This window comes from Balaenoptera borealis, assembly GCF_965194805.1.
Source record: "Balaenoptera borealis genome assembly, chromosome: 5".
In the NCBI taxonomy this organism is placed as follows: Eukaryota; Metazoa; Chordata; class Mammalia; order Artiodactyla; family Balaenopteridae; genus Balaenoptera; species Balaenoptera borealis.
Genome location: NC_138862.1, coordinates 630,285 through 642,158, shown reverse-complemented (window position 1 = coordinate 642,158; position 11,874 = coordinate 630,285). Strand labels below are relative to the sequence as shown.

Here is an 11,874-nt window from a genome sequence, read left to right as displayed (position 1 = left end):
GCTCTCCAAACTCAGGCCCCGACGCCAGGTCCCACCCGAAAGAGCCCGCAGGCCCAGGGGTGGGGGCCCAAAGTGCCCACCAGATGGCCCTGCATGATGCAGAGGGCCCCCAGGTGGTGGGGAGTCTCAGCCAGGGTAGTGTCTGGCGGCTGGGAGGGATGAGGTCTGTTATGGGCTCAATTGTGACCCCCCCCCCCAAATTTATATGTCGAAGCCCTAATCCCCAGCGTGACCGTGCCTGGAGACAGGGCCTTTGCAAAAATAATGAGGTTAAAATGAGGTCACTAGAGTGGGCCTGATCCCACAGGACTGGCATCCTTATGAGATTAGGACACAGACGCCCACAGAGAGTGATGACCACGTGAGGACACAGGGAGGAGACGGCTGTCCACATGCCCAGGGGAGAGGCTCCAGGAGGAACCAGCCCTGTGGCACCTGGATCGCAGATTTCAGCCTACAGAATTGTGAGATGATAAATTTCTATTGTTTAAGCCGCCCTGTCGGTGGTATTTGTTACAGCACCTGAGCTGACTGAGACAGGGGCCAGTGCATCTGGGACACACAAGGCTGTGACAACCAAGGGACAGGGCGCCCTAGCACCTTCATCCTCATACCTACAGCAGAGAAAGAACCAGGAAGGTGTCCTGACTGCAGAGCCCCAGGGGGCCACCTGCCCTCTCCAGGCTTCAGGAAAGTCAGGGGCTAGAGGGCTCTGGCAGGAGTGGGGCTGTGTGTCCTACGGAGACGGTTCTGGGCCAGGGCTTGGCCACGGCTGGGAACGCAAGATGCAGGGACAGGACCCAGTGTGATGCTGTGACCAGTTTTTTTTTTTTTTTCTATTATTTTTCTATCTCAGGGGAGTGGGACCAGTTCTTGGGGGCAGTTTTGAGACATTAAAATTTTTGGCAGGTGCTAAAAATAGCTCCTGAATAGCGGACCCTGGAAAGCTCCACCATTTACAGGAAAAAGCCATCTCACCAGCACCCGATTGCTAGTTTCTACTACCACCTTCCAACCAAAGGGACCAGGGCTCTCCATCCCAGAACCAGGCAGAAAATCGACGCCCTTTGCACACTGGCTCCCCTCCCCTGGGGGCTCCTGCTTCCTCCAATCATCTCCCAAGTAAACTGCCTGTCCTGCGCCAGCCTCACTGGCAGGGCACACCCACACAGCTGCACGCGGGCACGTGGTTTAAAGCGCTGCAGTCGCTGTCTTGCAATTCCTGACTTTTGAAAAAGGGGCCTGTGTTTTCACTCCGCCCTGCAGATTCTGCGGCTTCCCTGCCTGCTGCCGAATCCTTGCCCCGGGCTCCGCCTTCGGGTAAACCCCTAGGGGGACGGACCGCTGCCCTTCCGAGAGGAGCACTGCGACCCCAGGGGAGGGGGCCAGGCGCCGTGTGTGCGGGCGGGTCCTCGGGGTTGGTGGCCCCGTTCCAAACACAGCGGGGCCTCCGCCCTTAAAGAGCAGCGGTAAAGGAGGAACAGCAAACAGACGACTTTTAATAGAGTGCGACTCGCCGCGCAGGTGTGGGCGGCGGGGCGGCGGGGCGGCGGGGCGGTGGGGCGGGCGGCCGGGCGCCGGCCGGCGGCGCACCGGGCCCCGGCGCCCTCAGCGCGCCCTCCGGGGAGCGGACGAGGAGCGCGGCGCCCGGGTTGCAGCACGCGTTTATTGCAGGGAGGCGCGGGTCGGCGGGTTCACCAGGCGAAGAGCGGGCGGCTGTCCTCCTTGGAGAGCTCGCACAGGCAGTTGAGCAGCAGCAGCGAGTCGCCCAGGACCTTGGGGGGCACGACGTCGATGACCAGCTTGCGCAGGGCGGCCGGGCTGCTGTGCCGCGGGTTGGCGCGCAGGTCGGGCCGCCGCTTCAGGACGCCGTAGGTGTTGATGAGGAACTCGCTGAACGCGGGGTGCACGTGGCGGCTGTAGCCCAGCCTCTCCAGGCGCGCCGTCAGCGTCAGGAAGCGGTGCGTCAGCTCCCGCCGCCTCTTCTCATCCACGGAGCCGTCCAGGGGCTTGATGGACGTCTGTGGGCACAGGCGCGGGTGGGCGGGCACAGCCCGGAACCCGCGGACGGGGGCGTGGAGGGGGGCGGGAGGCGAGGCCCAGGGCCGGGGCGGGGCAGGGGCTAGATTCCCCGAGCGCGGCTGTGTAGGTGGTGACACTGAGGCCCACAGCCAGGCCCCCGCCAGGGGAGCCGTCTCCCAGTTTCCCTCCAGCACACAGTGTCAGGGAGAGCAGGGAGCTGCACCGCAGGCGCGCAGAAGGTGTCTTGCCAGCCGGGGCTGAGCGTGAAAGTACTCCCCGGCCTGGAGCCACTCCTGAGACTGTCCCAAGCCAGGAAGCACAGGGACTCATGGGACCAGCTCATCGTGTCCCCTGGCACATGTGCCTCAGACACCACTCAGGCTCGCCCAGGGCTGCAGCTGTGTGGGCACCACATGTGACGGGGCAGCAAGGGGACCCTGGGGCAAGGGGGAGTCCTAGGGCAGGAAGGGGACCCCAGGGCAGGGAGGGCCCCCAGGCAGGGAGGCGCACCTGCTTGATCTTCTCAGGGATGTTGGACACAGTGAAGCCATAGAGCCGGGTCACCCCTGGGAAGACGTAGGCCAGGATGCGCCGGTCCAGCTGGAAGGCGATCTCCCCAACGATGCGCCCGTCCTTCTCGGTGCCGGCAAAGCTCTGGATCTCTGTTGGGGGGGGGCGGCCAGTGAGACAGGCCGGCCAGGACTCGGAGGGTCAGGGGCCACCAACCTTCCTCCTGCCTGTGCTCCAGGGTCCATTTCAGGGAGAGAACCGACCCAAACGCAGACACTGTGGGTTTGGGGTGAAGCCTCGGGAGCCCGGCAGAGCCTTCCCGCAGGACCCTGGTCGTGACCTGAGGGGGCACCCTCCTCCCCACTGACACCTGCCCTCCACTGTGAGGCAAACACAAATTTAAAAGGAAACTTTGAATTTTCTGTTGCCAAAGGGGAAAGAGCTTTCCTCTCCTCCCTGTTCTTGGCATGTTCTGTGAGCACCCTGATCCCAGGTCCTTTCTCCATCCCTCCCCTGCTCCCCAACACAGATGGACGTAAACACTTTAAAAGCCTGTTTCACAGCCCAGGATTATTTTCTTGTCCCCGAGTCTGCTCAGCACCCAGTCAAGGTTGACCCCTCAGAGGCCCCAGCCCTATGACCAGGTGAACTCGGGATGGGCTAGGCGTGTCCCCCACCTAAGCGTGGGGTCTGGTTAACTGAAGAACACGTAAGTAACACGTGTGGGTCCAGTCTGCGTAGCTACGTGAAACGGTGAGGCTCTGTCTTGGCAGCCTGTGTACATCGCATGCTGGTCTAGTGCTTATTCAGTAATAAGACTTTCCTTCGTTGTGAACAGGATTGCTGCGTTGGCAGGAGATTCTAATTTTAATTATTTCCCACCATCGCCCCGGCACATCAACCACCCTCCCCTCCAAAACCTGCTTCCAAATCTCCCCTCCCCACAGCAGTCTCCGATGTCAGCAAGTCTTCCACCTGACAACCGTGATACGATCAATACCCTTCAAAACCACTGTGATCTTTGAAGATCACACTGCCCACTGTTATCACCAGGTGCACCTGACCTTGAGAGACGGCCAAGTGAGAAAGGGCCTGCCTCACAATGCCCGGGGCGCCCTCACTGACCAGGACATGCCCAGCTGGGGGGGTGCGGGCTCTCGGCCCAGGATCCTGTGCCTTCCACGCTCTGCCCTTTCTTCTCCACGGGAGACATTTAATAACGTGCCCGTTTCTAAAGCTTTTCCTAAAGCCCTGCAACCTTCAAACCCGCCCGTGATCCAAACCCCTTCCAAGGGTGTTGGATGGTGCAGCCCTGCCAGGTCTGTCCACCGGGCGGGCAGTGCACAAACGGGCTGGGTGCTCCGCGTGGAGAGCCGGCCCCCCGGTCCTGTTACCCACAGACACCTGTGCCCACCAAAGGCTCAGGACCCCCAGCACGCAGAGAGGTTGGCCTGACTCCCCACCCATGCTGGCAGGGCTCAGTGGCCCGGGGAGTTGCTGAACTGCTCCTGCGGGCTGTCTGTGTGGGCATGAGTGCTGGGCTCCAGGACCAACCCTGCCTGTGACCGCAGGAAGCTGTTCTGCTTCCCTCGGCCCCATCCTGTGACTGTCCACACAGCCCCCCATCCCAGAACCCCGCCCGGTCACTCTCCACAGCAACGTGATCGCCAGTCAGCACGGGCTTATCGAGGCCAGGTACTGGCAGCCTCCTCCTCTGCGGACACCAGGAGAGGCTGGGAGGACATCCGTCCTTCCGCTCCCTCGGCCGGGCCTGTGCACGTGCTGAGCGGGGAGGACGAGGCTGAACTCAGAACAGTCCGGGTCTCAGGGGATGTGGGCCGGGCACATGGGTGGGCCGAGGGGGTGTGGATGCCCAGGGCAGAGGGCCTCCCCTGAGCCACAAGACCCAGAGCCCTGTGAGGGCCCTGGGGTCACAAGGTCACAGGGTTGGGGGCGGCAGAGAGCCAGGTGTCCGAGGGCCCAGGAGAAATGCTGGGCTGACCCTGTGGAGACAGGGAGCCACAGAGGGTGTCGAGAAAGTAATCTGGCGGCTGCGGCCGGAGTGGCAGGACAGGCTCTGGACTCAGGGTTAAACCGGTGGTGACGGGGAGCTTCCTGGTGACAGGGGCTCGGACCGCCTCAGAGGGGCCCTCGAGGCCGCCAGCAACCAACCCAGCTGAGGCCGGGCTGCGTCCGTTCCCTCCTCCAGGAGCAGCTCTGGTCCTTCCGCGGTTTGCTCATCCTCACGATGAGACTTCGAGGGGCCTCAGACTCCACTCACACACAAAGGAACTGAGGTTGAGGGGCTCGCTGCTTCCCAATGACTTTTAACTCTTTTTATTGAGACGTAATTCACATGATAAAATTCACTCTTTTCAAATATGCAATCCAGTGGCTTTTAGTACATTCACCAAGTCATATAACCATCACCACAGTCTACAAAACCCTGTACCCAATTAGCAGTCACTCACAGTTCACCGGGCAACCACACATCTACTTCTGTCCCTATGGATTCATCTACTCTGGACATTTCATATCAGTGGAATCACACAATATGTGGTCTTTCGGGACTGGCTTCATTCAGCCAGCATGTTTTCATGGCACGTCCGTGTTGTAACGTGTGTCAGAACTTCAGTCCTATTTATGGTGAACAACATTCCATCGCACGGATACAGCACATGCTGTGTGTCCACTCCCCCACGCACAGGCATCTGGGCTGTTTCCACTCGTTGGCTAATATGAATAATGCTGCTATGAACGCTCATATAAACGTTTTTGTGTGGACAAATGTTTTCAGTTCTTTCGGCGATATACCTAGGAATGAATTGCTGGGACACGAGGTGACTCTACATCTAACTTTTTGAGGGACTGCCCAACTGTTTTCCACAGTGGCGATGTGTGTAGGTTCCGGTTCCTCCACACCCTCTCCAACACTGGTCATTGTCTGTCTCTTTTATTATAACCATCCTAGTGGATGTGAAGTGGTGTCTCACTGCGGTTTTCATTTGCATTTCGCTGATGGCTGAGGATATTGAACATATTTTCAGGTGCTTATTGGCCATTTGTTTGCCTTCTTTGGGGAAATGTCTATTTAAATTCTTCGCCCATTTCTAATTGGATTGTTTGTCTTTTCCTGATGAGTTATAAGTGTTCTTATGTATTCTGGATACTGTTCCCTTCCTCATCGGATACATGATTTACACATATTTTCTCCCATTCCATGAGTTGACATTTCGCTTTCTTGAAATGTTCCTTTGAAACACCAAAGTGTTTACCTTTGATAAAGTCTGATATATCTGTTTTTTCTTTCGTTGCTCATGCCTTTGGTGTCACAGCTATGACTCTATTGCCAAATCCAAGGTCATAAGAGTTATGTCTATGTTTTCTTCTAAGAGTTTTATGGTTTTAGGTCTTTTAAGTCTTTGATTTATTTTGAGTTAATTTTCATACGTGGTGTGAAGTCCATCTTCATTATTTTGCACGTGGATATCCACTTTCCCAGCACCATTTGTTGAAAAGACTCTTCTCTCCCCACTGAATTGTCTTGGAACCCTTGTCAAAGATCAAACCTGTAAATGCATGGGTTTATCTCTGGACTTATTCTATTTCATTGACTTGTATGCCTGTTCTTATACAAGTACCACGCTGTTGATTACTGTAACTAACTTTATAGTAAATTTTGAAATTGGGAAATGTGAGTCCTCCGATTTAATTCTCCTTTTTCAAGATTGCTTTGCCTATTCTGAGTCCCATGCATTTCCATACAAAGTTTAGGATCAGCATGTCAATTTCTGCAAAGGAGCCAGGTGGGATTTTGATAAGGATTGCATTGAGATTTGTAGATCAATTTGGGAGGTTTTGCCATCTTGATAACATTAAGTCTTTTAAGCCATGACCGCAAGATTTCTTCCATTTATTTAGGTCTTCTTTAATTTCTTTCAACCATGTTTTGTAGTTTTCAGTGTTCTCCTTCCTTAATCACTTAGCAGTGCTGCAGAAGGTACCCAGGAATTAAAGCTGAGAACCAGATACACTGCACAGAAACATGTTAGGGAAAATGGGGCCCATGGAGGAGCAGGGTGCAAACTCCCCCTTCTGTATTAATACATTTATCTCATCAGGAATCAGTCCTTCTCCCTGCTTCCCTCTCTCCCTAAAGTATAAATTAGGCAGAAGAAACGAGCTACACCTGAGAGGATCTAGAAATCATGTCTAGCCAACTTGGGTCTTCCAAGATCCAGCCAAAAACCTATTCCTCAAAGAAAAAAAGTCAGTAAGATTGATAAACCTCTACCCAGACTTATTACAGAAAAAGAGAAAGAAGACAAAAATTACCACTATCAGAAATGAGAGATGGCATCACCACAGATTTTACATACATTAAAAGGATAATAATGTAATATTAACAACACCTTTATGCCAATAAATTTAACAACTTGGATGAAATGAACCAATTCCTTAAAAGATACAAAAGCTCACTTTTGTATCTTTTTTTGTGAGTGAACTACCAAAGCTCACTCAAGAAGAAATTTAAAAAAATTTGAACAGCCTTATATCAACTAAGGAAATTGAATTTGTTGGGGTGGGGAGAGAATGTTCCTACAAAGAAAATTCAACGCTCAGATGGTTTCAGTGGTGAATTTTACCAGACACCTAAGGAATACATAATGCCAATTCTACACAAACTCATCTAGATAATTAAAGAGAATGGAACACTTTCTTCCTCAGTCACTGAGGCTGACATTAACCCAATATCAAAGTCAAAAAATGACATTATAAGAAAACTATAGACCAATATCCCTCACAGACTGCAAAAATTCTTAACAAAAATTTAGTAAATTGAATCAAACAATACAAAAAAGTATAAATACATCATGACCAAGTGAGGTTTATCTCAGTAATGCAAGGTTGGTTTATAATTCAAAAATCAATCAATGTTATTTACCATATTAACAAACTACAAATGAAAACCAAATGCTCATCTCAATAGGTGCAGAAAAAGCATTCAACAAATTCCAAAATCCATCCAGGATAACTCTCAGCAAACAAGGAATTAAAGGGAACTTCCTCAACCTGATGGAGGGCATCTACAAAACTCAGCTAACATCATACTTAATGGTGACAGACTGAATGCTTTCCCCCTAAATCCAAAAAAGACAAGAATGCCCACTGTCACCATTTCTATTCAGGCCTTCAACTGATTGGATGAGGCCCACCCACATTAAGGAAGTCAATCTGATTTACTCAGTCTATTGATTTAAATATTAAACTCATCCAAAAACATCCTCACAGAAATACCCAGAATAATATTTGACCAAATATCTGGGCACCTAATGGCCCAGTCAAGTTGACAAATGGGGTCAATATACAAAACCAATTGTGTTACTATATACTAGAAACAAATAATCAGAAATTCATATTGACAAAAACAATGCTATTTATTTTTCAGCATCAAAAACATGAAATACTAAGGGATAAATTCAACAAAAATGTGCAAGATCTGTACACAGAAAACTGTAAAATATTGCTGAGTGATATTTTTAAAGAACTAAATAAATGGAGAGATATACAGGCATACCTTGGATATATTGCTGATTCAGTTCCAGACCACCACAATAAAGCAAAATATCACACTAAAGCAAGTCACATGAATGTTTTTGGTTTTTCAGTGCACATAAAATTAGGTTTACACTATACTGTAGTCTATAGTGTGTGATAACATTATGTCCAAAAAAAAACAATGTACATACCTTAATTTTAAAATACTTTATTGCTAAAAAATGCTCACCATCATTTGAGCCTTAGTGTGTCACAACCTCTTTGCTGGTGGAGGGCCCCTGCCTCAGTGCTGATGGCTGCTGACTGATCAGGGTGGTGCTTGCTGAAGGCTGGGGTTGGTGTGGCAATTTCTTTAAAAAGGTAACAATGAAGTTCGCCACATTGACTGACTCCTCATTTCAAGAATAATTCCTCCGTAGCATGCAATGCTGTTTCATAGCATTTCACCCACGATAGAACTTCTTTCAAAATTAAAGTTAATCCTCTCAAACCCTGCCGCTACTTTATTGACTAAGTTTATGTAATGTTCTAAATCCTTTGTTGTCATTTCAACAATCTTTACAGCATCTTCACCAGGAGTAGATTCTATTTCAAGAAACCACTTTCTTAGCTCATCCATAAAAAGCAGCTCCTCATCTATGAAGGCTTTATCCTGAGATTGCAGCAAGTCAGTCACACCTCAGGCTCCATTTCTGATTCTAGTTCTCCTGCAGTTTCCACCACATCTGCAGTTATTTCCCCCACTAAGTTCTTTTTTTTTTTTTTAAATAATCGAATATTAGGGTTTTGTTTTGTTTTTGGCTGCGTTGGGTCTTCGTTGCTGCACGCAGGCTTTCTCTAGTTGCGGTGAGCAGGAGCTACTCTTTGTTGCGGTGCGAGGGCTTCTCATTGTGGTGGCTTCTTTTATTGCGGAGCACGGGCTCTAGGCGTGCAGGCTTCAGTAGTTGTGGTGTGCAGGCTCAGTAGTTGCGGCGCATGGTCTTAGTTGCTCCACAGCATGTGGGATCTTCCAGGACCAGGGCTCGAAACCGTATCCCCTGCATTGGCAGGCGGATTCTTAACCACTGCGTCACCAGGGAAGCCCCACACTGAGGTCTTGAACCTCTCGAAGTCATCCATGAGGGTACCAACTTCTTCCAAACTCCTGTTAATGTTGATATGTTGACCTCTTCCCGTGAATCATGAATGTTCTTAATGGTATCTAGAATGATGAATCCTTTCCAGAAGGTTTCAATTGACTTTGCCCTGATCCATCAGAGGAATCACTGTCTGTGGCGGCTGCAACCTTACGAAATGTATTTCTTCAATAATAAGACCTGAAGGTCAAAATGACTCCTTGATCCATGGGCTGCAGGATGGATGTTGTGTTAGCCGACATGAAAACAACCTTTACCTCATTGTGCATCTCCATCAGAGCTCCAGGGTGACCAGGTGCATTGTCGATGAGCAGTAATATTTTGAAAGGAATCCTTTTTTCTGAGCCGTAGGTCCCAGTAGGGGGCTTAAAGTATTCAGTAATCCATGTTGCAAACATATGGGCTGTTATCCAGGCTTTGTTTTCCATTTATAGAGCACAGGCAGAGTGCTCTTAGGATTTTCAGATGATAAATGCATAATTCTTAAGGGCCTTAGGATTTTCAGATGATAAATGCACAATTCTTAAGGGCCTTAGGATTTTCAGATGATAAATGAGCATTGGCTTCAGCTTCAAGTCACCAGCTGCATTAGCCCCTAACAAGAGAGTCAGCCTGTCCTTTGAAGCTTTGAAGCCAGGCAGTGACTTCTCCTCTCTAACTGCAAAGTCCTAGATAGAATCTTCTTCCAACAGAAGACTGCTTCGTCTACACTGAAAATCGGTTGTTTGGTGCAGCCACCTTCATGAGTTATCTTACCTGGATCTTCTGGACAGCTGGCTGCAGCTGCTACATCAGCACTTGCTGCTTCACCTGGCACTTTTATGTCACGGAGATGGCTTCTTTCCTTAAACCTCACGGACCACCCTCTGCTAACTTCAAACTTCTCTTCTGCAGCTTCCTCACCTCTCTCAGCCTTCATAGAATTGGGGAGAGTTAGGGCCTTGCTCCGGATTAGGCTTTGACTGAAGGGAATGTTGTGGCTGGTTTGATCCTCTATCCAGACCACTGAAACTTTCTCCGTATCAGCAATAAGGCTGTTTCACTTTCTTATCATTCGTGTGATCACTGTAGCACTTTAATTTCCTCCAGAACTTTCCTTTGCCTTCACAGCTTGGCTAACTGTTTGGCACAAGAGACCCAGCTTTAGCCCATCTCAGCTTTTGACCTGCCTTCCTCACTCAGCTTCATCATTTCTAGCTTGTGGTTTAAAGTGAGAGACATGTGACTCTTCCTTTCACTTGAACACTTAGGTTATTAATTGGCCTAATTTCAATATTGTTTTGTCTCAGGGAATAGGGAGGCCTGAGGAGAGGGAGAGAGACAGGGGAGGGCTGGTAGGTGGAGCAGTCAGAACGCCCACAACATATATGCATTAAGTTTGCCGTCTTGTATGCGTATAGTCCTTGGTGTCCCAAACAGTTATAATAGTAACATCAAAGACCACTGATCGAAGATCACCACAACAAAGATAATAATAATGGAAAAGTATGAAATATTGCAAGAATTACCAAAACGTGACACACAGACATTAAGTGAGCAAATGCTGTTGGAAAAATGGTACCAATAGACTTGCTCCACGTAGGGCTGCCACAAACCTTCAATTTGTAAAAAATGCCGTATCTGTGAAGCACACATAAAGCAAAGTGCAATAAAACAAGATACGCTAGTACAGTGTTCACACATCTGAAGATTCAATATTGTTACAATGCCATTTCTCTGAAAAGTGACCTGGAGGTCCAGGACAATTCCAATCAAAATGCCAGCAAGGTTTTTTTGTAGAAATGGGCAAGTTGATTCTAAAATTCATATGGAAGAACCTAGAATAGCCAGAACAACTTTGACAAAAGGAACAAAGTTGAAGAACTTATACTATCTAATTTACAGTCTTATTATAAAGCTACAGTAATTGAGACAGTGCGTATTGGAATCAATACTGACACAGATAAATTCAGCAGCACAGAGCCCGGACCACGCGCCCCAGCAGCAGCCTCCCACCCCTCACCCACCCCTCGCCCGCTGTACCGTTAAGGTAGTAGCTCCTCCTGGTCCTGTCCCCGGAGGGCAGGCTGCTCTCCAAGAAGCACACCTTCTTGGGCCGGCCCACCTCCCTGGGCTCCAGCAGGGTCTTGTCCGCCAGCAGGTCCTGCAAGGGACTCAGGAGCGGGGACAGCTTCCAGTCAGAGCTGTGGGGTGCAGACAGCTCCGGGGAGCTGAGGAAAGCCTTGAAGGGCGCCGGGGAGGAGGTCGCACAGCCCGGGGAGGCATCGTCCTCGCTGGAGAGGGGTGTGTGTGAGCACAGCAGGTCCTCCAGGGAGGACGCCTGCAGCTGGGAGGGCGCATCAGGGCCACTGTTGAACCTTCCAAAATCTGGAACTGGGGCAGGGAGGAGAGGAAGGAGACGTCAGGCTGAGGTTCCCGAAACATCCCAAGAAGTGTAGAGACCACTTTAAGAACACGCACACACCCTGCCCCGGCTCTGACACCTGCTCCCATTTCCGCTTTGGAGGAGGTGACGGACACGTGGGTGAAACAGCTATGGGCACCAGTGCCCAAGGACACTAGCAGCCTCGGGTTCACAGGCACAGTGAGCGTGGGTGCCTCTGACGCCTCCTCCCACCTGTGCATCCACACACTATGACAGTGACTT

At 50.3% G+C, this 11,874-nt stretch overlaps 1 protein-coding gene across 3 annotated transcripts in view; it reads right to left on the bottom strand.

The window, feature by feature from the left end:
• Positions 1 to 1,533: 1,533 nt before the first annotated feature.
• SPATC1L (spermatogenesis and centriole associated 1 like) overlaps positions 1,534 to 11,874 on the bottom strand; it is a gene marked incomplete at its 5' end in the record, with an annotated part of 45,918 nt that continues 35,577 nt past the window's right edge. For 2 of the 3 annotated variants that reach the window (XM_082393645.1, XM_082393644.1), the window contains 3 exons: positions 1,535 to 2,021; positions 2,533 to 2,684; positions 11,250 to 11,600. In XM_082393645.1, coding sequence (XP_082249771.1) covers positions 1,695 to 2,021; positions 2,533 to 2,684; positions 11,250 to 11,600 — 830 coding nt within the window. In that variant the 3' untranslated portion in view covers positions 1,535 to 1,694. Of the gene's footprint in view, positions 2,022 to 2,532; positions 2,685 to 11,249; positions 11,601 to 11,874 lie in introns of all 3 variants that reach the window. The other variant, XM_082393646.1, reaches the window with a different exon arrangement.